The 26,858-nt window shown below is 35.0% G+C and overlaps 2 protein-coding genes and 1 pseudogene across 2 annotated transcripts; 2 read left to right on the forward strand and 1 right to left on the reverse strand.

Moving 5' to 3' along the window:
• Positions 1 to 4,177: 4,177 nt before the first annotated feature.
• Positions 4,178 to 6,301, forward strand: LOC129302960 (ammonium transporter 2 member 4-like; annotated as a pseudogene).
• Positions 6,302 to 7,261: 960 nt separating this feature from the next.
• Positions 7,262 to 10,009, forward strand: LOC129287103 (uncharacterized). The gene is made up of 4 exons (XM_054923259.1): positions 7,262 to 7,676; positions 8,268 to 8,462; positions 8,922 to 9,103; positions 9,468 to 10,009. Exons 1-4 carry the CDS (start codon positions 7,388 to 7,390, stop codon positions 9,777 to 9,779), a joined length of 978 nt encoding a protein of 325 aa, XP_054779234.1. The 5' UTR covers positions 7,262 to 7,387; the 3' UTR covers positions 9,780 to 10,009.
• Positions 10,010 to 20,192: 10,183 nt separating this feature from the next.
• On the reverse strand, positions 20,193 to 23,783 carry LOC129284651 (GDP-mannose 3,5-epimerase 2). The gene is made up of 7 exons (XM_054920184.1): positions 23,558 to 23,783; positions 22,490 to 22,900; positions 22,308 to 22,401; positions 22,079 to 22,208; positions 21,793 to 21,925; positions 20,900 to 21,107; positions 20,193 to 20,679 (listed from the first exon to the last, which is right to left on the reverse strand). The coding sequence occupies exons 2-7, from the start codon at positions 22,897 to 22,899 to the stop codon at positions 20,524 to 20,526; spliced, it is 1,131 nt and encodes a 376-aa protein (XP_054776159.1). The 5' UTR covers position 22,900; positions 23,558 to 23,783; the 3' UTR covers positions 20,193 to 20,523.
• Positions 23,784 to 26,858: the final 3,075 nt, after the last annotated feature.

Below are 26,858 nucleotides of genomic sequence, written 5' to 3' on the forward strand. Positions count from 1 at the left end.
TTTTTTGTAACATTTGATAAACAATTTGAAAAGTACCTGTCAACAAATTCTAAAAAAAAAACCTCTTACCACGCATCAAATCATCCTTTTTCTAAATCCAAGGACAAAATTAAATATTGATTTGTTTTTAAGATAAATTTATTATTCTAACTAATTTATTCTGATTTTTGTGAGTTAGTTGGAAGGAAATTTTAAAAATGATTAGAGGGAGTATATAACTCTCTCCATTCATATAAGAATATAAATTTAAATCATGTTGTCAATATAAGAATTTAATAAGTAATTTGTAATTACATATGTAAGTACCTTTTGCATTGTAATTGATACACACACACATAGCAAAGATATTATTTTTTTAGAGTAAAATATTCTAATCTCCTTTTTATTTTATCTTAATTATAGTAAATTTTTCTATTTTTGAAAACTATGTGAACCTCTTATAGTATAAATAGTTACAAAGCATAAACATCCTCTTTATTTTTAAGATTTTATTCCCACCCACCCAATCATATTGTTTAAAAATCATTAAATTATCCAAAAAAATTAATTCATATATTATTTATTTATATTTATATTTTATATTTTTAATTACATAAATGTATTCATTTAATAATTTTAAAAATTAAATACATAATTTGGTTAAAGTAATATTCAAACATGCAGTTAACAAATTTATGAAATGAGAATTTAATATAATAAATTATTCTATATTTTTTTAAGTTTGGAAAGAGAGTAGATAATTAGATTATAAGAATAAATAATACTTTCTCCATCTTAAATTATAAGATACTTTTAAAAAAAGTTGGTATCCTAAAATTTAAGATACTTTAATAAAAATAAATTTTATTAATAATTTTTTTAATATATTCTTTTCATATATTTTCTCTTTTTAATATTCTGTCATCAATGAAGTATTAAATAAAGAATATTTTTAAAAATTTATATTTTTGTCTTGAAAAAGTAAAGTTGCAAAGTACATTTAACAAGCGTTATTGATATGTGAGATTTTATTTAAAAATGTCTTATAATTTAAAATAGAGGGAGTAATTTTAAAATTTTAACATAATTATAACAAGAATTAAGTGTTTTAAAATTTTTAATAGAATATTGTTAACCGTGTTAAATGTTAGATTTAAAAGTATATTTTAAAAATAAAAAAACTATGTAATTTTAACAAAACGAAAATATAGTCGTTATATTTTACTCGATTTTTTTATCAGAAAACTTTTGGTTGGTTCAAATAATTGTAGGTATTTTTTTATTAAAAATAATTATATTTAAAGTATTATTCAATACAAAATACAAATATAAGCACTTTTTTTAAATAAGTATTAAAATCCTGACTGATTTCTTTTATTAAACCCAACACCCCTTGGCAATTGGCACCTGTGCTTGGATCGAAGGGATCGGGCACAGGGCAAATTGAAGGACGGTAAAGCCCACGTAGCCGCCAAGGGATACAGAATGTGGGATTTGAAACTTTTGTTCAGCCCATTAAATATTCAGCATTGCAATCCATGTTTTCAACAGTTCACATGTTCCGTTTGTCGTGCAAAGCACGATGCACTCTTTAACAACAGCTCCTACCCTCCATTTGCAAATGAATCAGAAACTCGTTATAAATTAAACAGCTCCGACCCCGGCCTCCTGTATCCAAAAAACAAAAAGTGTTCCTACCCTGGCCATCTGGCTTGCAGTACACTCTTTTTGGACTAAATGCCAAAATAATATTATATTCCGAAAGATGCCTTGCTCCACCAAAGAGGCAGAACCGTGGCAGCGTCTTTCTGTTCATTTCATTACGAACGGCCCGCTTCGCCCTTTTTTCTCTCAATAACAATCTTTTAATGTAATTAAAATTTCCTTTGACAAATGATCTCATTGATCACAATTAAAATTTTTTCTCACAGCTTCATCTCGTGAGAAATAATTTTTCCTTCCAACGTTGAGAGCCACTTTTTCATGAGAAAATCCCTGAGAAAAATATTTTTCACCGATTTTTGTGTTTTCTCACCTATCTGTTTTGTAAGAAAACTGCTATTTTAGTGTAGTGATGGGAACATTTTGCTTTCTAATTTAACTTAATTGTTCCTGTTTTTTCTATACAGTTTTTTCTTTTTACTCGGGCCTTGTACTAAAAAAATTAATAATGCAAAATCAGTTTAATTTTATATACAACAAAATCTACAAGAAGTCCCCCCCTCTTTCCTATAGGTTATCAGTAAAATAATTTTTATCCACTTGACTCACGGTGCTTTCATGCGTCTATTTAATAAGAGGTCGGTGGGATGTAAAAATAATAACATTTGTCTGCAGGTATCCTAATCAGCTAATCAGAGAACAAAATGCTAGTAATAGAAGTACAGAGACATAAGTACTGTACGCAAATCCATGCTTAATTTTGTAATACTATTTTGGTCTGAATATGAAACATCACTTGCCAAAGCATTGGCTAAGTCATAAAGTCATTTAGGCTAAGTGACTAAAAAGTCAGATCTAATTAACAATCTGAACAAAGAGACCGGCCCCGAGCTCAATGGAAAGCCACAAAAGGATGAGCATGCCAAAATTTCACCAGTTGCAAACTCGCTCTGTGGACCATTGGTACATAAAGATACAATCTCAAATAATCTTGGATCTCTCGGGAGTAGCATCATCGTGTATAAGTATCTCGACGAGACAAGCTGGTTATCAAAAATGAAAGACAGTGAGTAAAGATCATGTCATGAATCTCGCAGGATTCCTGATTCTTTGAAAGAACATTCTAGATTTTAAGGGAGAAGTTGCCATTACTTTGTCACTATAAATAGAGTATTAAAAAGTAGAAAAAAAGATAATTAATACTCAAAAGACTCATATTCTGCACCTATAATTTTTAGATTTATCAATTAGTTTTATCTTTAATTTAGACTTGTAATCATTTTATATTTCAATAATAATAAAAAATATATATTCTATTAAGTTTTGTGTATCTTTTACATTCGAGTAAATGATGATAACAAAGCTTGAGATTTTTTTATTATCAATTAATACTCAATGTCTCAGACATATTTAATAATTTATTGTTCGCCGACGAATAGGTACAAATGGCAAAATTCATGCCCGATGATTCGCCCGTGCATGGGTAAGGACTTAATGTAATGAGCAATGCATGGCCTGCAAAATGGTTTGCATAACTGGTCACAGTCGATACTTCCTAGGTTTAAAAGCAAATGCAGATAACCGGGGGGAAAGAAATTGACAAAATGACGAACCATGATCCCACTGTTTTCATACAAGAATATAGATCATCAGAGTTGTACAATGTCAGTGTAGCAGGTATTTGAAAATGAATGATGCACTCTCTCCCTGTACTTTTCTATTGCTTCCAGTAACAGGTTGAACTTGGATTTCTTCATTTCTCTTAAAATCATTCAATTCTTATACATGTAGTGCATTGAAAAACATTAATGCTTCTATTCCAAGTAAAATAAAATTAAGAATAAGGTAAATACCGTGACTTTATAATTATATTTAAATACTTCCTGCAAGGATTAAGACACTATGAAAATCCAAATGTAGAAGCTTAAAACAAAGAGCATCAACCAGCGGCGTTGTCACCGTTTACAGTAACATGTACTGTGCAAGCTAATTAAGCATACACGTGACCCGATGGGAAACTAGCCGAGTAAACCATTCGATGGGAAACTAGCCGAGTAAATCGTTCATAGGAAAAAAGAAAAAAAAGTTGCTGCAGAATTCAGGGAATTGGACACGGCTGGATACTAATAATATATTACAAGTTTTCTCAAATCACGCCCTGTGTCCGCATGTGTTGCGATGAATCGCCATGTCACTGGTTACTTACATGGAGTGCGCGTACAGCACGGTCAATAATTAACAAAGAGAGTTCAAGTATACCGCCAACAGAGCCGGCTTGCGGGTCCCAATCATCCGAGAAGAAGCAACAAAGAAAGAATATTGCAAGCCAATGACACCTGAAAACTAGTAGGTGTTTGGGTAAAAAGGTACCTAAAATTTTAGAAGAATTTCACTTGGTCAGTGAAATCAGTCTCAAGAGGGATAGAAATGATTATCCCCTCAAAAAACCTCTCTCTCAAACCTCTATAAAAGCCCTCACTGGCTTCTGATATCAGGCAAAGTACTGTTGGAAACGATCCGGATAATTAATGCAGAAATGGAGCTTCCGTCAAACTTGTTATCGAACGAGGCGAGCCTATAATAGAATCGATAATTCGGGTTAAGTTCGACGGGTTAGCTTGAATTAGTTCAAAAAATTTTAGGGTCAAGCTTAAAAAAAGATGTTTTTTTATGTTCGCGCCTATTCAAGCCGGTCCGAATAGCCCCGAATGCCCGAATAAAAAAAATTATATTTTTTAAAAATATATAAAATATAATAAATATTAATTAATTCTTTAAGTTTTAGATCATTTTATACTAAAATATCATATATTTGAGTTCTAGACATCGTTTAAGTATTAAAAAAATATATTTTATATTTTTTATAAAATAAAATAATTAATTTTAAAGTAAAAAATAATTAAAAATAATTTAAAAAATTAAATTCGGGCATTCGGGCCGGGCTTGACTATTCGGGCTTTTTAAAAAGTCGATCATGTTCGGGTTCGGGCCTAGCCTGGAGTGGATGAAGAAGGGGGGACAACACGTGGCAGTTAACTGCAGCCACGGTAGTGGGCCTCCACAGCATATCGGGCTGGTCATCCTCTACAGAAGCCTCATCAAGAAGACTTGGGCCGTCAACTCTGCTTTCATGGCCTTCTACGCCTTCGCGGCCGTCCTACTTTGCTGGGCTTCTTGGGTTTTCCGCATGTCCTTTGGAGACAAACTGGTTTTCTTCGTCGAAAAACCAGGTGTCGCACTCGCCGATAAGTTTCTGCTGGAGAAGGCATTTCTGGGCCTGTTTCCCACCGCCACCATGGCGTTCTTTTAGGGTGTGTTTGCTGGAATTACCTTGATCTTGATAGCCGGAGCATTACTTGGCCGGATGAACTTTCGAGCATGGATGCTGTTTGTGCCGCTCTGGCTCACATTTTCCTACACCGTCTCTACCTTTAGCATTGGTCCCCCAATGGGTGGCTAGCAAAGCAGGGCATCATTGACTTCTCAAGAGGCTTTGTTATTCATCTCTATGCAGGGGTTGCTGGTTTCACTGCGACTTACTGGGTATATATGCATGCATTAAACCCCTTGTTTGCATCTTAAATCGTCCGAAACGAATAGTGTTATTGTTATGCGTCATAATGAAATAAACCTCTGTTGTTGGGTTTTGAGCAGGTGGGTCCAAGATCAAACGAGGATAGAGAAGCGAGTCCGCAAACACCGAACAACATGATTATGGTGCTCGCAGGAGCAGGGCTGCTGTGGATGGGTTGGAGTGGATTCAACGGTGGAGGCCCGTTCGTGGTGATCACGGTGGCATCTCTGGCCATCCTCAACACCCACATGTGTGCGGCCACTAACATCATCGTCTGGGTCATCCTTGACGCCTTCTACTTGGGAAAGCCCACCGTGTTCGGCGCAGTGCAGGGCATGATCACTGGCCTCGTCTGCATTACTCCCGGCGCAGGTGATACCAATAACCACCTCCCGATTCTATTTCCGACATTTACTCCTTCGCACTCGAACACTTCACCGACACTGCTGATTTACTACGCAAATAATTACAGGAGTTGTGCAAGGGTGGGCAGCCGTCTTAATGGGATTGATATGTGGAAGTGTTCCCTGGTACATCATGATGCTTCTCCACAAGAAGGTGAGCTTCTTGAAGGGAGTTGATGACCCCATGGCAGTCTTCCACACCCACGCCATCGCCGGCATTCTTGGCGGCATCCTCACCAGCTTCTTTGCTGTTCCTAAACTGTGCCGTCTCTTCTATATGGTGCCCAATTGGGACAAATACATTGGGCTTGCTTATGCGCTTCAAAATGGTTCTACTCACGAGGCCTTGAGACAGGTGGGGATCCAACTGGGAGCCATCATGTTCGTGATATGCTTGAACGTGGTCGCCACCAGCTTGATTTGCTTGCTAGTGAGAAGCATGGTACCTCTTCGAGTAGCGATCCAAGATTTGGTGGTGGGGGACAAGGTAGTGCATGGAGAGGATGCTCTTGCGTTGTGGAGTGCTGAGGGTGGAAGAATTCAGAATCTAAAGCGCAATAAAGTTTTTGATGCCCAAGGTTACCCATCCTTTGCCTCCAGGTCAACGAGCACAGTCCAAATGGTGCAGCGCGCAAGCATCTTAAGGTTTTTGGAGCTTCGAGGTGAGAATAGAATATTCTAATTTAAATTGAATTCACTGGAAAGGGCTGAATCCCTTCACCCTGCGTTAGATTTTATAGATCGACGGATCAAATTCAACTCGGAGTCCTCGCTTCAAGCAAGTATTCAGGAATATTCTCCCGTGCATACAAGATTCGACGTGAGATTTTCTTAATTAACAGAAAGTCATGATCCCATTTGCATTTTATCAGGGTTGGAATATGGAATTCGTTTCTCACCTTTGTCTTTTCTTAACTTTTAAGTTTCAATTTAAAGGATTTAATATATTATAAAATTATTATATTAAATAATAAATAAATTAAATTAAATTATTAAAGTTTGATATGGACCGTTTAAAATTTGAATAAAAGATATTATTATTATTTTTACCTTTTTCGCTACCTAAACCATTCGATTCAAATTAATTTCTAACATTTTGATTTTTTTATTATTTAATACTATAATAATAATAATAATAATTTTGGAATAGATTAAATCCTAGCTATTAAAATTGAGATGGAAAGATGATAAAGATCATAGAAGAGGGAGTTGGCTTTCTTGCTCTAGATGCGAGCGGAGGAATTTTAAGAGCTTTAGCCTTTTACATTGATATACGTATCTGCTAAGCTGGAGAAAGAGCCCATTCAGAGTTCAACTCCATTACCACGGGTGAAAATGAACTTTGAAGTTCGAGTTTGGTAGCGCTGCCTCTCTTAAATTTCAATAAGGCTTCGTACAATTCTGTCGACCTTTCTTAATTACTAAGGCCATGCGACTTCAGCATTTGACTAAATCCGCGTGACGTTATACTGCTGGTGGAATTTTCATCCGTTACTAGTTAACAATTATGACAATGAAGAAATAAAAGTGATCGATTAATTGTTAACATTAAACCACAGCTGCAATTGGACAGACGGACGTAATTTGCAAGTACTATTTATTATTTATATTTGGAAATTGGGAATAGAAATAGGAACGAGAGTTCACAATTTGAAGTCCAGTCCAGACACGGAATAGACAGAACGCAGACCGTATTATTTTTGGGTTCCAAAACTTCCAAGTCGTCCTGCTGAGCTGAGTTCAAAGTTTGAACTATATCCGTGGCAGAATGTCGGATGGGGCGTTGCGTGTTCTCGATGGAATGCACATCAAAGCCGTCGATCTCTCGCTGCCGGAACCTGATGTCATCTTCTCTGGAGCTCAGATACTGAACATAGCCAATTCTAGAGCCTCTGATTCCCTCTTTGGTCTCCCATTACCCGAATCAATCAGTGCCTCTGCTCTATCGCGCATCGTCCCCAACGATGTCGACAATTTCCGGTCTTCTGAGTTCACCAAGGACAAAGCGTCTGAGATATTCAAAGACTACCTCGCTGCGATCGCCGATGAACTCAAAGGTTCATACCCTTTTCGTGTTGGAAATACCGATTTCTTGTTTTGTTTTCTTAGTCTATCTGAAATTTGCCTTTGTTCAATCTCAATCACTCAAGTAATGCACTATAGGTATAACCTGAGGTCGATTTAACTCGTGATTTCCTAGTCATCAATGTTGAATGCGTTTGAACCATGTCTTTGGTACTGAACCCCTTTTAATTTGTTTGGAGTTTCCGCTTCTTTTTTTTTTTTGGGGGGGGGGGGGAATGAAAAACGAAGAATTACGAAGACTGCAGGAAAAAAATGCCACAGTAAACAACACGAGTGAAATCGGGAATTCAAGAGTTTCTGTTTGATCATACTTATAAAAGCCTGATGTGGATGATGGGCCGGAATTTCGCTTTGTTACAGAAAACGTTTAACTTCTGTAACCTTTCTTTTTATCAAGTTCTATCATAATTTCGCAGATGTTATGGAAATAGACTTGTGCATAAGTTTTGAGCGATTATCAATTCTTCTGCGTTTCCATGTTGTGCTTTCATGATCAAATAGTTACATTTTGATATTCTGACAAAGGGGAAAAAACACTTCATACATTGAAATTATACGTGCAGATGATCCTCTTGTTATATCGATCTTGGATGGTAACACTCTGCGGATGTTTTTAGAGGATGAGGACGATTTTGCTATGTTAGCAGAAAATCTTTTCACTGATTTAGATGTTGAGGATAAAGGGAAAATCAGTAAGTGTGAAATCCGGAATGCTCTTGTCCAGATGGGAGCTGAGATGGGTGTTCCTCCTTTCTCAGGTTCACTTTTTTTTCTGCGTTGGGCTGCTGCACTTATTTTTATTATTTTTTTCTGTTATTTTTTTCCCCCGTTTGTTCCTATTTTAAGCTATTATACTTTATCTGGAATGCACAAGTGATTGCATAACCAAAGCACCAGGACCAAACTTTGGCGCTTATCTTCTTCCTTCATAGTAGATTTGTTGTATCTTGGTAATGAATTGAAACCATGCCATATATAATCGTAACTACAAAGAGAGAGAGAAAGAGAGAGAGAGAGAGAGATACTTTGTGATCCGATCCATGTATGCATGTTAATGGAAGATGCATAATTTATTTTATATGTGCAAGAAAAATGAACTTGTTCCGTTTTCGTTTTCTTATCTGATCCATATACACACAGTTATGTTTATTTGTGAGCTTCCACACGGTTGTTCTCCAAGTGTGAGAAACTGACAGCTTTTAGTGTAAAATGAACAGAGTTTCCTCAGCTAAATGACATACTGAGAAAACATGGAGCAGATGGAAAAGAACAACTGGGCCAGGCACAGTTTGCACAACTTCTTCAGGCCGTTCTGCAAGATCTAGCAGAGGAACTTTCACAAAAGAATGTCACTTTTATTCAGAACATAAAAATCATCAATGGCTCTAAGCTAAGACAGGTATCTTCTATATCCATTTTTCGTAAACCTAGTTAAATTTCATACTTATATCCAAAACACCAATCTTTTCCATGGCAATGCTTCTTGCATAACTGAGAACTGATTTACCAGTCATCTTCCGAGCCTGAAGATGACCATGTTAGCATCTATTACGGTTTATCTGCTTTCTGTGACGTACAGTGTGGCATCGTAAGTTTTGCTCGGTGGGATTGGTCATATCAATTCAAGGGTGGACATTGAAATCAGAAATGGGTGTTTTCTTTAAAAATAAAAAAATAATAAAAAAAAAAACCTTAAGTAGATGCCTTCGTGCCGGTTTACACCTATCCTTATGCATTAATTGATATTGTATTCAACGATGCAGCTGTTGAACAATGAAAAGGAATTAAGCAGCATTGCAGAAAAACTTGTGCAGGAAAAGCAGAATGCAAAGAGCGGGTTAGGAAATAAGGAAACATTGAGGAGCTTCCTAGAAAGAAATGCGAAGGAGTTGGGTTTACCACTATCTGAAGCGGACGAGGCAGTTGTTCTTCTTTATGATGATATTTTTGCTGATGTAGGTAGACAGGAACATGCGGAATCGGATAAAGATGAGCTGGTAGGATTATTGAAGGAAACACTGCAGAAATTTGCGGAGCAGCTTGAATCCAATCCTGTGTTTCAGGATTTTGCTTGATGAGGGACACAAGTTATTGCACAACTCTTCAGATTCGTTATCTGGCGAGCTTGTTGCATTCGACGTTAGTCGTTTGCGTGCGCATTTGAATACACGCTTGTCCCATCCGCAGGGAAAATTTGCACTGTACCTTCTATAATGAGTTCTATATTTGTGGATTTATTTACCATGCGCGTGAACTACATATTACAATTATTAAGGTCTTGAGTGGCTTGTTGGTTATTGACCAACTGATAGGAGCACCATGGTGTGGTGCTCATCACTTGATGTATTTTTATGTTTATTATAAAAATTATATAATTTTAATAAGTTTATTTTATCATTAATCTAGACAATAAAAATTCAATCTAAATGATATAATTTAATATTAAATTTTTTAATAATTTTTATAAATAGAGTGTTTAGATGTATTTTGAACAATCTTGATTTAATAATAAATTTTTATAATTTTTATAAATTTTATTTTAGCAAATATAATAGTAAAAAATAAAAATAAAGATAATCTTTAAGCTGATATTTTAAAAAAATTAAGAAATGGTTAAAATATAAAAAATTTAAATCCAAACTATTCAGAATGTATTTAGATAATTAATTTATAAAAAAATAAAAATATTTTATATTAAATCTATATTATTTAAATTGATGATAGGATAAATTCATTATTATTTCTAATTTTTATTTTAATAAATATAAAATATAAAATATATATATTTAGACTATCTAGATTGCTCATTATGCGATGAGCATCTAAATCAAAATTTAGGATATAAGGATACATTGTTATAACATGTTTTGGATTAATGAGTATCTTGAGCCTTAAACTATTATTATAACAACATTTTAAAATTTGAATTCTTAAAATAAACAAAAAATTTTTTTAATTTATAAATTTCAAGCAAATTGTCCTTGTTGTCAATTTACATATGTTTATAACTCTGCCTATGTTTATAGCCGGTCTCAAGCCCGGGTAAAGGAGGAGAGTTGTGTTAGGCTATCAACAGCCAATGTAAAATTTTATTGAATATATCATGAACATGGACAATAAATGTTATAATGTTAATGTTAAGTCGTTGCCCGTAAGTAATGCGCTGCATGGCTCGAGTATAGTGATAAGTGAGTTAGAGCCGCTGCATCGGCCCCCGGATATAGTGTTAAATGAGCAAGGGCTATCACGTCATTCTGGACGCACGCAGCTAAAGAAGTTAGTCCATGAAAGCAAAATTAGATTTGGTACTTGAAATGTTGGAACATTGAATTGTAAATCTGTAGAGGTTGTAGGGGTTATGATTTAAAGGAAAATCAATATCCTTTGCCTGCAAGAAACAAAATGGCGTGGAGAAGAAGCTAAGGATATTCAAGGTTTCAAACTTTGGTATACAGGAAAAGTAAGTGCACGCAATGGAGTAGGCATCATTATAGATAAGGAGTGAAAGAAGAACGTTGTAGAAGTTAGCAGAATTGGAGACAGAATTATTTCCTTAAAAATGATAATTGGACGTGAGACTGTTAATATTGTTAGCGCTTATGCACCGCAAGTCGGGACAGAAGCCAGTCTTAAGGAATTATTTTGGGAGGATCTGGAGGGGTTGATTCGACACATACCACAGAGTGAAAAGATTTTTATTGGAGGAGACTTTAATGGGCATGTCGGGAGGGAAGCTGGTCAGTATGCGAGGGTGCATGGTGTTTTGGTTTTGGAGAGCTAAACAATGAAGGATAAACTCTTCTTGATTTCTCATTGGCGTATGATTTTAAGATTGCCAACACTTGTTTCAAGAAGAGATATGAGCATCTCATCACTTACAAAAGTGGAGCCTCAAGGTCACAGACTGATTTTCTTTTGGTTAGGAACACAGATAAAAGACTTTGTAAAAATTGCAAAGTGATCCCCAGAGATGCTGTAACGACACAACATAGGGTCCTAATCCTTGATGTGTGTATTATGAGTAAAATCCAAAAACGTCGACAAGTAGTAGCACTAAGGATTAGGAGGTGGCAATTAAAAGGTGAGAAGCAAGATATTTTCAAGCGAAATCTTTTGGATAAAGGAATTTAGGAATCTCAGGGAAGTGCTAACATCATATGGGAGGATATGGCTAAAAAGATACGAGAGGTTGCAAAAGTAGTTTTGGGAGAATCAAAAGGTTCTGGTCCGAGAGATAAGGAGTCTCGGTGATGGAATAATAGTGTACAGGACAAAATTAAGTATAAGAAGAACTGTTTTAAAGCCATACATTTGTGTAACAATGAAAAAAATTGGGAGAGGTACCGTATGGCTAAAAAGGAAACTAAGAGAGCTGTGGGTGAAGCTCGTTCTAAAGCTTTTGAAGAATTTTATAAGAGCCTTGAGATGAAGGAAGGAGAGCGAAATATTTATAAGATTGCCAAAAGTAAGGAAAGAAAATCAAGAGATCTAGAACAGGTAAGGTGTATTAAGGATAAAGAGGGAAGAATTTTAGTTACATATGATGAAATTAAAAATAGATGGGAGACTTACTTTTCTAAACTTTTTAATGATGGAGACTGTTCATCTAGTAACTTGGAGGATTTAGTAACTGGTGAAGGAGAACAAAATTTTTATTCTATCGAATAATACGTGATAAGGAGGTAAAGGAAACTCTTAAGAAAACAGCAAATGATAGAGCCAACGGACTTGATTGTATATCTATCGAAGCGTGAAAATGTTTAGGTGAAGAAGGGTTGAGATGGTTAACTAAGTTATTTAATGTGATTTTACGGTCCAAGAAAATGCCTGATGAGTGGAGGAGAAGTACATTAATTCCTATTTATAAAAATAAAGGAGATATTCAGAATTATACAAACTATAGAGGGATTAAACTCATGAGCCACACAATGAAATTGTGGGAAAAAGTAATTAAGCACAGGTTGAGATTGGAGACAAGTATTTCTGAGAATCAGTTTGGTTTTATGCCAGGTAGATCAACTATAGAGGTGATTTATCTACTAAGGGGATTAATGGAAAAGTATCGTTGTAAAGATAAAGATCTACACATGGTTTTTATTGATTTGAAAAAAGCTTATGACCGAATATTAAGAGAAGTGCTCTGGAAAGCGTTGGAAAAAAAGGAAGTATGGATTACTTATATTAAAGCCATACAAGATATGTATGAGGGGGTAAAAACTAGTATAAGAACGCCTAGTGGTCAAACAAAGGATTTTCCTATAAAGATTAGACTACATCAGGGATCATCTCTGAGTCCTTATTTGTTCAACTTGATCTTAAATGTTTTGACGGAACATATTCAAGGGGAAATTTCGAAATGTATGCTCTTCATGGATGATATAGTTCTTATAGCAGAGACAAGAGAAGAGGTTAATTGCAAACTTGAATTATGGAGGAGGACATTGGAGTCGAAAGGTTTTTGTCTGAGTAGAAGTAAGACGGAATATTTATATTGTAAATTTGGTAAAGGACTATTCGACAATAATTTAAAGTGAAATTGGGAGATCAAATTATACCTCAAGTGAAAAAGTTTAGATATTTGGGAGCCATTATTCAAAATGATGGCGAAATCAGTGGAGATATTTCACATAGAATTCAAGCTGGGTGGTTTAATTGGAGAAAAGCTAAAAGAGTTATTTGCGACCGTAAGGTGCCTAATAAACTTAAAGGAAAGTTTTATCGCACTGCTATCAGACCTGCAATGTTATATAGTAGTGAATGCTGGGCTCTAACGGGAGTAGCAGAGATGAGAATGTTACGATGGATGTGCGAACATACACGTAAAGATAAAATTCGAAATGAGCACGTACGCAAAAAAGTGAGGGTGGCACCTATTGAGAAAAAAATGGTAGAAAATCAGTTGAGATGGTTTGGGCATGTACAAAGAAGACCAAGGGAGGCACCAGTGAGAAGAGTGGAATATATAACTTTGAGTTCAATTAAGAGAGGTAGAGAAAGGCCTAAGAGAACACTCTTGGAAGTTGTTGAACGCGATCTCTTAATTAATAATATTCCTAAAAGCTTGATAAATAATAGAGCACAATGATATCTTATAATTCATGTAGCCGACCCCACCTAGTGGATAAAGGCTTGTTGTTGTTGTTGTCATCAATTTACATATAGCTGCAGTTGCTTTTAACTTTGTAAGGCCAAGTTAAGGTTGATGTGACACTAATATCCTCTTGACATATGGCATGCCAATTGAGCCATATAATAGTCAAAATTGTATGGATAAATAATAAGAGATAATTTACTCAAAATTTATAAGTTGAGAAACGGTTTTGCTTATTTTAGAAGTTTAAGATTCAGTTTATTATTTGGGTAATAGTTTCATGTTTAAAAATACTCATTAACCCATATGTTTTTTGAGAATTACGTTTAGATTAATCGCAACACGATTGAATATCAGAACTCACGAAGTCTATTGATAACTTATGTATCAAAATGACAACTAAAATTTTGCTAAGTTTAACTGTCAACAAATCCTAAAATATTTAATTATGCCATAAGGAACCGGGGCGTAATTTTTTTTATTCATCTTAAAATAAATGGGCTTTCTGTTTTTGGTAGAACAATAGGCTTGTTGATCCAGGGCTCATATATTGTCGGCCTGAAATATCGTCCTGTGCTGGTTGGTTAAACGGGCTATAATGTGAGTGGAAGATAGAGGGAGGACATTCATCATGGTTCAATCACTCATCTTGACGTATCAACCATGATTTTAACTAGGAAGCTCGTAGCAAAAGCCCAACATTTTTTGACTGAAAAATACAATGGAGAAATAGAAATAGCCCCACGACATTTACTACTAATGGACTCAGGAACGGAAACGTTGCTGGCGTGCTGCGACAATCGCCAGGGAAATAACCCAAAACCAAAAAACCAGCGTAGCCGAATATTGGAGTGGAAGATAGATGCCAAGAACATGTAAGGCTGCGCTCAAATACATCACGTCCAACTCCACATGGCATGTTAAAATTTTTCTCATTTACCCATAAAAGTTTGTTCAATTGATAAGAATTTAAATCATAATCCATGTGTATTCAAACCCTGTGACCAATGTAAAGATTTTATTAGTGAGTAATTTATAAGTATTTTTGTAAGTGTTTATTAAACTTGAAAGTATGTTCTAATGAATTTCAGGATTCAACTCACCAATTTTTTTTTTTGTATAAAAAAATTCTGATTTTAGGATGCTTTTGAGAGCAGAAAACGCTTCACATTCTCATGCCAGTAACGGTGAATTGAACTTGCCAGTTGCCACAAGGCCACTTTCATTCGGAGAAGGACCTCATGACTGAAAAGTTCACACGTTATGTGTTCATCTTAAAAGATGAAAGAAACACGGTATGCATGTGAATAACTTCGTCTTATCCTCCGGACCTCCGCCACATTACCGTGAGTTTTATTATTATTGTTATTGCTGATTATTGACAACGACAGCACAACCTTCGAAGGATACGTACTTACACTGCATCTGCCTTATAATAGAATTACCAGACATCTCACCATCGCCACCAGCTTACCCCATCAACGTCATTGCCTCAATCATAACATGTCTCTCTCCTTTTGGACTCTCCTCAAAAAGCCATGTTTTCGTAATCCCAAGTCTAAATGCTAAAAATTAAATACACTTGCATCTCCTTTATTTTATTTCAATAACACATGCCTTCATTCTGTTTTTAAAACTTATATAAATCTATACTGAAATTATAATTCACATGAAACATTCCCTCCCTTTCATTTTTAATATTTCATTTTCATTTATCTAATAGTAATTGATGGTTAAGTCAAATATTTTGGATTAAAGTACCCCTATTTTTAATATAAATGTTGAGTAAGAGTTATTTAAGATTTTAAATAATAATAACTATGCATGAGTTTTTAAAATTTCTAACTTATTTTTAAGTTTTAGTTATATATTGTATTGAAAAATGTTTAGTTATATAAAGTTCGTAACTTTTAAAATTTTAAATATAAGTTGGATAAAAAAATTAAGAAATTAGAAACTTTTTTAGCCAAATAACAATGAATTAGGAATTTACTATAACGAGAGACATGACTCGTTAAAAATATTTTTTGAAAATTAAATTATTGAGATTGTCAAAAAGCAGAAAAAAAAATCTCAATTTACATTTATTAAATATGTTATTTTTTTTAAAATACTTGCTCTCTCTCATAACTTTTTATCTTCTACTTATCAAAAATTGTGAAAGGATAACATCAAAAATATAATTAATAATCCACTTTTTATATAAAGTAGCTTGTAAAAAGACTATGATTTTTTTATAGGAAAAATTATAGTTAAGGATTGCTGGAGGAATATATTTATAAACAAATACCAAATAATTCTGAAATTATGCTATAGTGCCAAGGGACCAAAACATAATTAATTTTTAATATAAAAAGATAAAATTGCCCCTCAATTTAAAAAATAAAAACTCCTCAATTGCCGACCACAGGAGCTCCGATGTCAGTGGCCAGACCAGCCATCTGAGAAATTTTCAAAAAAACTTGTTATTTATTAATAGTTTACTAAAATTTTACATGTCCAAAGTTCATAGAAAACTTGTTATTTTGCTAAAATTTTCTTGTCAAGTTATCAAGAAAAATTTTCAAAGCCAATAACAAGGCTTGTCATTTCATAAAAGGTCACTTATTAAATTATCAATGGAGATTTATTAAAAAAATTTTAATATAGAATAATTTTTATAAATGTTTACTTATTTTTATTATTAAAATTTTACATGTCAAGGGCTCAAAGAAACCTGTTTTGCTAAAATTTTCTTGTCAAGTTATTAAGAAAAAATTTTAAAACTAATAACATGTCTTGTCATTTTACAAATGGTTACTTATTAAATTGCTAATGAGAACTTGTTATTCCTAATAATAAAAATAAGTAAGTATTTATAAAAATCAGTATGTATTAAATTTTTTAAAAAATCTCATTAATAGTTTAACAAGTAGTCATTTGTAAAATGACAAATAACTATTGGGTGGCTATTTGTAAAAATGACAAGTAACTATTGAGTTTTGTTTGTGTGTGCATGTGTGTCATTAATCTAGTGATTAACGCCAAAGCTTTAGCTGTGGCCTGGCTATCACTGTCGAAGCTCAAATGGCCGGTCCAGCCATTGGTGGCTGGTAGTTTAGAAGTTTTTTTTTTTAATTGAGGGGTAATTTCATCTTTTCACATTAAAAACTAATTACATTTTAATCTCTTGGTATTGCAGTATAACTTCAGAATTATTTGATAATTGTCTGTAAATAAATTTCTCCAGCAGTCAATGGCTGTAATTTTTTTTTTTTTTTTCTGTAAAAGTGACTTACATATGAGATATGGAGAGGAGGTACAGAATATTACATAGCTTTCAATCTTCCATAGACGATGGTAGAAAGAGGAGGTATCAGCGGGAAGAGAGAGAGATTGTTACGACGTAAGATGACAAAATGGTGCTTGTTTGTTTTACCTTTAGTTTCATACGAAATGCAGTTTTTAACATGAAAAGTGATTTTGTTTAAAATGAAGGTGTTAACCTTAAACTTCAAGAATTTTTAATTCTAAAATTAAAATTCTAAACTTCAACGAATTATTCATGGTCACACAAAACATCAGGGATTATATACAATTGAATTAAATTTCATAGAGTTGTGTATATTTTAGAACTTTTATTCATTTGTATGAAGGCTAAACTTTTACCACATTCTCTCCACTAGGTATGCGCGTGTTTGGTGAGACGTTTTGCCCCTTCTAATAGTGTTCTACGAGCAAAATGCAGGTGTCCTAATGTTGCAAAATGCACCAAACGAGCTCTTAACTGTTTAAGTCGTGCAGGAATAAGAGTACTGATTCACATTTTTGCCCCCTAAGCTTCAGGATTTCTTTTTTTTTTTTAATGGAGAAAAGATATATTAAAAATCAATAACAAGACTGTACAAGAAACAAACCCAAGAGCTGGGTCACCACCTTGTGCAATCTACCCTCCCTCATGATTGGGTGGGTTGATAGTAAAAAAGGTGCTAAAAGAATTGGAACTAGGTATACCTATAATCTAAAGACATCATTGATAAAGGGAATATAGATATTACAAGAAAAACTCAAAGAAGTATGCCAATCTTAAAAAGAAACTGTGTAATTTCCAAAATAATGACTTGAAGTGGATGATCACTTGAATGCTCCCTGCTAATGAGGTCATAACTATCTCTGCACATAGATGATCAATCTTAACCTTTCTATAACCTTCAATCTAGCACATGTGGAGTCCATTATAAATGATTTTCATAAAGCTGAATCACTTTGCATGTTGCCTACCTTGTTGAGAAATCCCACCTCGATTTTGCTCCTTTTCTCCCTCAAAGCAGCAGCACAAATTTTTATCCTATCTATCATCTTTTGTTCAGCTACTTCTAATCTCACACAATTATCCTCACCAGCATAAATACTATCCTTGGCTAACAGATCATGTCTTAAAGAAAGAGGAGACCAAAGCATTATTCTATGTTGTATAGCTTTGAATAAGATGGTTTCAAGTTTACTCCTTTGATTACTCTCTTCCTCACCAAACATAAAGTTACACCTATATGTCCAAATGTCCCAGCAAGTGTAAGTGAAAAGTGTCTTCCAATGCACTTGTTGCGTTTGAGGATTACCCAAATTTGAACTCCAATTCTAGTTAAGCCATTGCAATGTATTTTTTCTCTTGATTCGGTCCAGTGTCTTCGATCAACAAGTTGTCTCCACTTGCTTTCAGTTTCTCTGCGATCTTTGAACTTCTGAAGAGGTGAATCTCATCCTATATCTCTGTGCATCCCTAGGGGCATAAACTTGACTGAATTAAACCCCTTTAATATTGAAGATTAGCTGTATGGACAGCTTCATGAGCCATCAGCCAAAGGAGGCGTTTCGTCTTCTCAGGAACTTGTAGCTGCCATATGGTTCGCTAATTGAATGATGGTTGTCTCGGAGTACCTACAACTAAAAAATCATACACAAATCCAATGGAAAATTGACCATCTCTTGAATACTTCTAGATAAAATATTCTCTCTCAATTCTACTAAATCTAGGCCTAGTGTGAGTCACAACATTGACCTCATTTCTCGAAAGCAAAGTTTCTAGTTTAGACTTATCTCAATCTCCTGAGAAGAGGATATAGGATATACTTAGGCACCTTCTCATTAATATCAATCAATCCTAATAGATTTGGAACCATATCCAAAATGCTTCTATTCAGACTGGACCATTCATCAACCTAGAATAATATATCTCTTGTCAAGCTCTTTTTCAAGCCAAGCCCTTCTTTAAACTTCTCATAAACAGTGCAGATACTACTCTATGTTAGTGACGCTTCTTTTCTTATTCACCTCTAGAATCGCCCCATTTCCGCACTTATATTTTTCCTTAAGGTTTTGAACCCAAAGTTTTTGCTGTTGTGTTACCATCTGGCAACACAGCTTCATAATGTATGCTTCCTAAGGTCTTTCATGCCCAAACCTCCATGGTCTTTTCCAGCCAATACTTTCTGCCCGGAAACGAGATGTAATTTCTTTTTTTTTTTTTTCCATCTATATCTCCCCACAAGGAACTCCTATTGTACTTCTCAATTTCTTTAAGAAACTTTTTACGAATGAGCATTGTTTGCATACAATATCACAACTTTGATTAGAGTAGCCCTTCCAACAAAATTTAACAATTTTCCTTTCCACCTTAGGAACATTCTCTTTGTATTTTTGAGAATTGGGTCAAACAGGCCAACAATGACTCTCTTATGTAGTAGTGGAATGCTGTGATATATTTTCCCAAGTCCCCTGTCAGCGACACACCAAATTTGATACTTAAATCATAGCTCTGTTGAAATGAACATGTTTTGACGCACACATTCTCATTTTTCCACTATTCATTTTCTATTCTGATGCATTGCAGAAGACATTAATACACCTCAACATGACTTCCATTTGGGATGTCATAGCTTCCCTAAAAAGAACAAGATCATCTGCCAAAAAAAAAGCGAGAGATATTTTTTCCAATTTTTTTTTTTTTGAATGTGAATGGTTTTTACTTGCCTTGTCTTATTTCATCTTCAATGATGTAGCTCAGTCTCTCTATACAGAAAGTGAATAGGTAGGGGGACACAAGGTCCTCCTGCCTGAGCCCTCCAGAGGATTTAATTTCCTTTGTTGTTTCCCCATCCCAAAGTGCTTGATAAACTTCAGGATTTCAAGCAGCAGTGATCCTTTTTTTTCCCCCAGTGAAAAGTGGATCTATTTCTCAAAAGTGGCTGTCCAAAAAGGAATCTGGTTAACCGAAAAAATAGCAGCCAGATTCTGGAAGAAACCGAACAAGAAATCAGTACATTGCAAACTTTAATTCAGCCAGCGATCCACTGTTGATAGATCACCATATAACGAGTCATAATATCCTAACTATTAGATAACATCTTACACTAAACTGTTAGATAACTTTTATATTTTATACTCTACCGAATGTAGTCAACAGGATAAGCGAATAACGAGAGAAAGATGTATAATTCTCATCCTATAAACCGATCACAAAGATATAGCAGGAACAATTTGATCTGCTGGCACAATAAAACTGCCCCAGAAAGAAATGGGCTAAGTAAATTACAACGAAACCCGGCACAATCTTCCCGACGTCCTCCCAGACACGAACAAACCTCAGACAAAACAAATCCTTAGTAGCTAATGAACACCACCGATGACAACATGAAAGGCGACTCTTCAATAAAAGCAATACACATGCAAGCGACTACTGCATAACCAATTCATTCTTTGCCGTCCGCAGCCCGAAGTGATCCCAGCTGAACTGGTGCTTGAGTTTGAACCACTTTGGATGATCCATAGACTGAAATATCAGCACCCTGAGCTTTCTCGTTCTCAATCTGTTCCTTAATCCAGAAGTACGTAATTCTCAGCCCATCCTGCCAGATGAAAATTAAGATCACTATAAGTGGGCGTAGGAATAGAGTTCGAAACTTCCAGAAAATTAAGAGATTTGAGATGTTACAAGTCTAAGGTCAACTAAAAAGTACACTGAACGCCATGTGATTAACTTAATGGAAAAGCAAACACTAATAAAAGCCTGAAATGGTCAATTAAAAGTGAAAGTGAGAGGATCACTCTCTTTCTTCTGAAATATACCTTCAACTTCATGGTTGGAGCCCATCCAAGTTTCTCTTTGATCAGAGTGTTGTCTGAGTTACGACCACGGACACCCTCTGGGCCAGGAATGTGATGAATAGGAATATTCTTGTTCTCGAAGCTAAGAACAATCTCAGCCATCTCATTCATGCTCACCATCTCATCACTCCCAATGTTTACTGGCTCACGGAAGTCTGACTTTGTCAACCTAAGCACAAAAATGGACCACAACGGTTGCTTTGTAACTTGAATCTCTCGTTGTCGATTCAGCTAAGTCTTGTAATGAAGAAAACCTCACAGAAAAGAAGAATAAAAAAAGGCAAGGGAGGGGAAAAAAAAGAAACATGCTATCTTATGACTGCCAAACACTATACCTGATTTCCCCATAAAACGAAAATAAGGTAAAACTCAAGCACGCAAAAAATAGAAAATTCCTCATGAAGCCAAAGCCATTCAGTACAAAAGGGTTCATTCAATTAATAATGTTTCTCTTAAGGAATGTCCCTATTTTGAAAAACTCAGTTTCACCGGAAACCTACTTACAAAGTCGTAGATTTTCAGTATCAAAATATTTCGAAATTAGTATCTAGCCGTGAAATATATTTACTTCAGTACATAAATATTAAGTTCATAATCATTGTAAATATAATCGACTGGCTCCATCTTTTTAGGTACAAGAGCTATCTGATGATCAGAGAGAGGGGCCAACGTGCATAATTACAATTGAACTATTTAATAGTTGGTTCCCAAGGCAATTCGGGTGCAAGTTGAGCTAAGGCTTATTGGCTAGGATTCATCCTTGTTCACAGACTAACAAATTCAGAAATTAACTTTTCAACTCAGGAACCACAGAAGGATTATCTGCATGATTCACAGAATCATTTAGGACTAACCTAAGTACACCTTCAACGCACTCATCAATGAAGGTGAAGGATCTTGTTTGCAGTCCATCTCCCCACATCTCAAACCTGTCTGTGGAAGTGAGGGCCTTTCGGCAGAAAGCTGCAGGAGCCTTCTCCCTTCCACCTGCATGAAGGAAAAACGAAGTGACAAACCTGGCAAACTGTTTTTCCCCCAACAAACTTGGCAAATTCAAAACGTTACAATTCATATGTTTGAAATTAAGCCCCCATTTAGATAGGATAAAACTGCAAATTTGCAATTAAGAGAAGAGAATACCTTTCCATGTCCCAAAAGGACCATAAATGTTATGGAACCTACCCATGCGGCACTCAATTCCAAAATCCTTGTTATAATGTTTACATAACTCCTCTGTTGCAAGCTTCTCCAGCCCATATGCATCTTGTGGCTAGCACATATCATTAAATGAACAACATGAGTTCTGACCTTAATGTGAAAGTCAAGAAAAAGCAGAAATTATCTCATTAGAAATATCTTCAAAACAGACCTCAGCAGGCCAGGCATCAGACTCCTTCAAGCTCACATTAGTTTCCAATTGTTTAAATTCAGGGTAGATACAAGCACTAGAGGCATAGAAAAACCTGAAAATACATTCATGGCATGTGCGATGTGTATTAGTAAAAAGGTAAAAACTCAAATTACTAACTGAGCAAACTCAAGATGGCTAACCTTTTGACCCCGTTAATCCTGGCTGCCTCAAGCATGTTAAAGCTAATCATTGTATTGTTGTACATAATAACAGAATGATTGGACTGGATAAAGCCCATTCCACCCATGTCAGCAGCAAGGTTGAAAACGTGGTCAACATCCTTAGTAACCTTTAGACAGTTCTCCATGACTCTGAGATCAACAAGATGGAATTCATGGCAAAACATGTCTTCCGTCATGTGCTCATTTTTCTTCCAATCAGAAGCAATGATGTAATGACCCTCGGTCTTCAAGCGCCGTGCTATGTGAGAGGCAATAAAACCGCCAGCCCCGGTGATGGAAATTCGAAGCTTCTCTGAAGGCCAATAAGGTTCTCTCTCGAGAATCTCATAGGTGTAGGCACCGTAGTCAGTTTTTCCGGCACTTCCCATTCTGCAGCATTGAACTGGTCATGTAAGGGCTGGTTGATAAAAATTTCACTTCAAAAACATTAGATCACACTTCGGACACGACCGAATTTCAATAAGGAAAACATCAATAGTTATAGAACATAGTTGAGCACTACGACAACGACAAGTATCAGGAAAAGAGAAGCTGTGGGTGCAAAATTAGAAGAACAACAAACAAAGCGCTTAGCCACGAGAAAAATATCATAATGCTATTTAAAAAAAAAAAAGGCGAACACGGGAAAGCAACCAACTCACTGGAGTTGGCAATTTTCCCCTCCGCGTGTTAGAAATACCAAAGCACTCATCCACAGATACTAGTACTAAAATCAGCTTCTTCAGAGGAAAGAACAATAAAAGCATCGATAACAGAATAGTCGATTGAAGCAGAGGATTAGCACACGGTAGAAAATGGCCTAGTGAGGGATATGCAAGAGCCTATGAGAGAGAACAACAAAAATGACGCAAGTGATAGAGACGATTTAAAGCATGCACATGAAACAGTGAGGCGGTTAACAAAAGTGGAATACAAATAAATAAAGGCTCGAACCCTAAATTTGAAGAATGGAATAAGCAACGGCACAAAAATATGCGGAAAACAAGAACGGGGCAAAGGAGACAGAGAAAGAGTTGGAGGACGAACCTCTAAGGAGGTGAATTGAAGGCAGCAATGCACCGAAGAAGATAGGAGAAAGAGAGACAGCAAGCTGGAGGTGGTGAGAAGCCACGGCGTGGAGGAGCTATATATAGACTGGAGACACAGCGAGGAAGGAAAACCACTCATTTATTACCTGCTCACATGAACGGATCAACGAGAAAGGAACGTCCGTACAGACACCCGGACGACACAATATTTCTTCCTTTCCCAGTACCGCCCCAAAGCATTTCACTTCGTCATTTTGGCAAGATGCTTTTGAGAAACTGTTCGGGTAAATTAAAAAGTTGTTACGTTTACTTTATTTATTGAAAAATATCTTAATTTTTGATTTTTTTTATTAATTGAGAATATAAATATTATTGAGAAAAATGTAGCATTGAAGACATGGGAGAGATACTTTATTAGGGTAAGGCCATCACATTTTCTCAAATTTTAAAGATAAAAATAAAATATTAGTTCATATTTTTTAACACGCCATGTAATTAGGACGATTTTTATTTTCGTAAATCGCCTCATGAAAAGCATCTCAAGAAGTGCGTGATATGGGAAATTTTTATTATTATTATTATTATTTTGAAAATGGTAGCAGCAAAAGAATATCCCAAGCCAAGCAAGACATTCAATTTTTATTTAATATTTTAAAAAATAATGAACGCACGTTACCCAATAATATATGTATTGTTTTTTATTATGTGCTCGTGGAGGTTTTCCCCAGGAAGTTGGAAGCCAAAAAGTTTGGGTTTTATAATGAGATTATTGAATCAAATCAAGGGAGACCCCGATAAAGATTATGATATATGTATTGTATTTCATAATAGCTATCACACATGATAACATCGTGTTGCAATTTTTTTTAATAAAATAGTTTTATATTACTTAATAAACTTAAAAAAACTTATGTTCGTTGATTATTATAAATATCTTTATATTATCTTAAAAATACTTGTTTAAACTTTAGGATATTTCCATCCATATTATAAAATTTTGAAATATATATTATATATTCTAATACCCGCATATATCAACCTAATTCTGGCAAGTATTAAGTAACATTTTTATTTACAGTTTAGTTTAAGCTTCACAATTTTAGAAATGACTATTTATTAGAAGCCATTGTTACATCAAACTTTGTGTTCAACCAAATTATATATGCATTGTTGGGATTTGGAGATGGAGGAAGAGAAGCACTTGCTTAAAAATATTTTTTTATTATTTACTCGAACTATAATATTCGCAAACGTTTATATCTTCTCTCATCATTTTCCTCCACTCTTTCTCTTCCTTCCTCTTACTTTCTTACACTCATGCCCTTTAATTTCTCTTGCTCAAATCACACACACTTGCACTCTACACCACACACTCTTTAATCTTTATTTCAACCAAGCTACAACATCATAAGCCTTTTATTTATAATACTTATGTGTTAGTCTTAGTTATTTTATAGCATTTTAAATTTTTTTTAACTGCTTTTTTGTTGCTTCAGCTAGAGATACAATATTTAGATTATTTTTTTATTTATTTCACCCCAATTAGCTTGCTTGTTTTTCTATTATTCTAGAATCATTCTTAATTAGTCGATGCATTTTCTAACACTCTCCCTACCGACTAATTAGCCTTTCCACCTTTCTATTATCCTTATTTCTTTAGCATATCGAGTGACTTCTTAAACTTGTCATAGTTAGCTTTGTTTTCTTAAGAAAACTCATATGTAGTCAACTTTGCCTTGTGTTATAAGTCATTCTTAATACCTAGCTTCTGTATCTTCATAAACCTATGTAAGGGTGACGATTGGTCCTGCTCTCCCTCTTCATCTTCATCTTTGTATTTTTCCTTGATTGAACTTTAAACACCAAAACATGATTCAGTCACTTTCTCCAAGCTAAGTTCCTCCAAATTGTCCTCATCCTTATCTACATCTTTATTCTTACTTACCTTAACACTGTCCTCCTTAACTTCACCGACTTCTTTCATCATAAACAACACAACTATTTCTTCTCTAGATAAGTCTTGTATCTCTATTTCTTCTTAGATGGCACTTAAAGCTTAAAAACCCCATCCTTCCTTATTGTCATTTTTATTGTCGTAGGTGACGACATTTCCTTCGAACCTTCTCTACCAACAGTTTCAAGCAAAGTAGTTGACCTTCTTGCAATTATAACACTGATCTTTCTTTCAATGATTTTTCCTTTCCATTAGGCCTGTCTCAAACTTTGGACATTTATGCATCTAAAGCTTTTTGTTTGGCTAGGATACTTTCCAATCTAGCTAAATTGGTTCCTTAGACCAACCTCTTATTGTTGCAACTAAGCCATGACATTTTTGGGTTTAGCCTTGTAATAAATAATTATCCGCATTCATATGTCGGCAACAGGGTTACTTGGATCTAATTTGAAAATCTCATTACAAAAAGATTCAACCTTTGAAAGATACTTACTTACACGCATATCATTTTGTTGAATTGAGACAAGCTCATTCTCCAATAACTGCAACTTTACATCATTTGCTCTTACAAACAACGGGGCCAATGTATCCCTTGCTTCCTTTTATTGTCTTCGCCTCTTTGACATATCTAATGAATTGTAGCTCAACAGTAATAGCTAGTATATAAATAGCTTTCTTAAGTCTTACTTGATATTTCTTCTATTCACTTGGATTTGTTAAGGGTGTAGTGTCATCTCCATCGATCAGATTCTAAAGATTTTGACCTTCAAGGTAAAGCTCGACTGTCTTACTTCACAACTGATAATTTTCATTGTTTAACTTCTCTACTAAACAAGCATTCAATGTCATGCTTGCCATAACAATATTAGGAGTAGTGCCCTACACTTATACCAAACTGATAGTCTCTAACCGATCTACTTCATAGCCCTATATTGTGTACTAATAGAGCCTCGAGCAAATCTAGACTCCCGCAGTCTTCTACTTGAATACTTGAGCCCTACCAACTACTCTTGAGCAACCCAATTGTGTCTTAATAGTTTTGGTTCTAATCCAACTCTAGTACCAAATATTAAGATTTGAGAATGGAAGAAGAGAGAGACTTCATTGAAAATATACTTTATTGCTCACTCGAATTATAATATTCCCAAACACTTGTATCTTCCATTTCTTTCTCCTACTAAAGCCACGCACACTTGCGCTTTCACTTGCAATCTACATGATACACTCTTTATGTTACCCAAGCTACAACATTTTAAGCCCATACTTCCCCTGCGTCATATTATAAGTTATTTTTAAATAAAATTTTTTGTATCAATAAAGTTCATTAAATACCTTTTTGGTCTTC

Source organism: Prosopis cineraria, unplaced genomic scaffold, assembly GCF_029017545.1.
Source record: "Prosopis cineraria cultivar Desert tree isolate PC_DT_omini unplaced genomic scaffold, ASM2901754v1 PC1, whole genome shotgun sequence".
Classification (NCBI taxonomy): domain Eukaryota; kingdom Viridiplantae; phylum Streptophyta; class Magnoliopsida; order Fabales; family Fabaceae; genus Prosopis; species Prosopis cineraria.

Coding starts and splice junctions, on each gene's coding strand:
- LOC129287103 (XM_054923259.1), top strand. CDS start 7,388: ATGTCGGATGGGGCGTTGCGTGTTCTCGATGGAATGCACATCAAAGCC. Junction 8,463..8,921: donor GGGTGTTCCTCCTTTCTCAG/GTTCACTTTTTT, acceptor TAAAATGAACAG/AGTTTCCTCAGCTAAATGAC. Junction 9,104..9,467: donor ATGGCTCTAAGCTAAGACAG/GTATCTTCTATA, acceptor TCAACGATGCAG/CTGTTGAACAATGAAAAGGA.
- LOC129284651 (XM_054920184.1), bottom strand. CDS start 22,899: ATGGGAAGTGCCGGAAAAACTGACTACGGTGCCTACACCTATGAGATT. Junction 22,402..22,489: donor AGGATTAACGGGGTCAAAAG/GTTAGCCATCTT, acceptor ATGTATTTTCAG/GTTTTTCTATGCCTCTAGTG. Junction 21,926..22,078: donor TCCTTTTGGGACATGGAAAG/GTATTCTCTTCT, acceptor TCCTTCATGCAG/GTGGAAGGGAGAAGGCTCCT.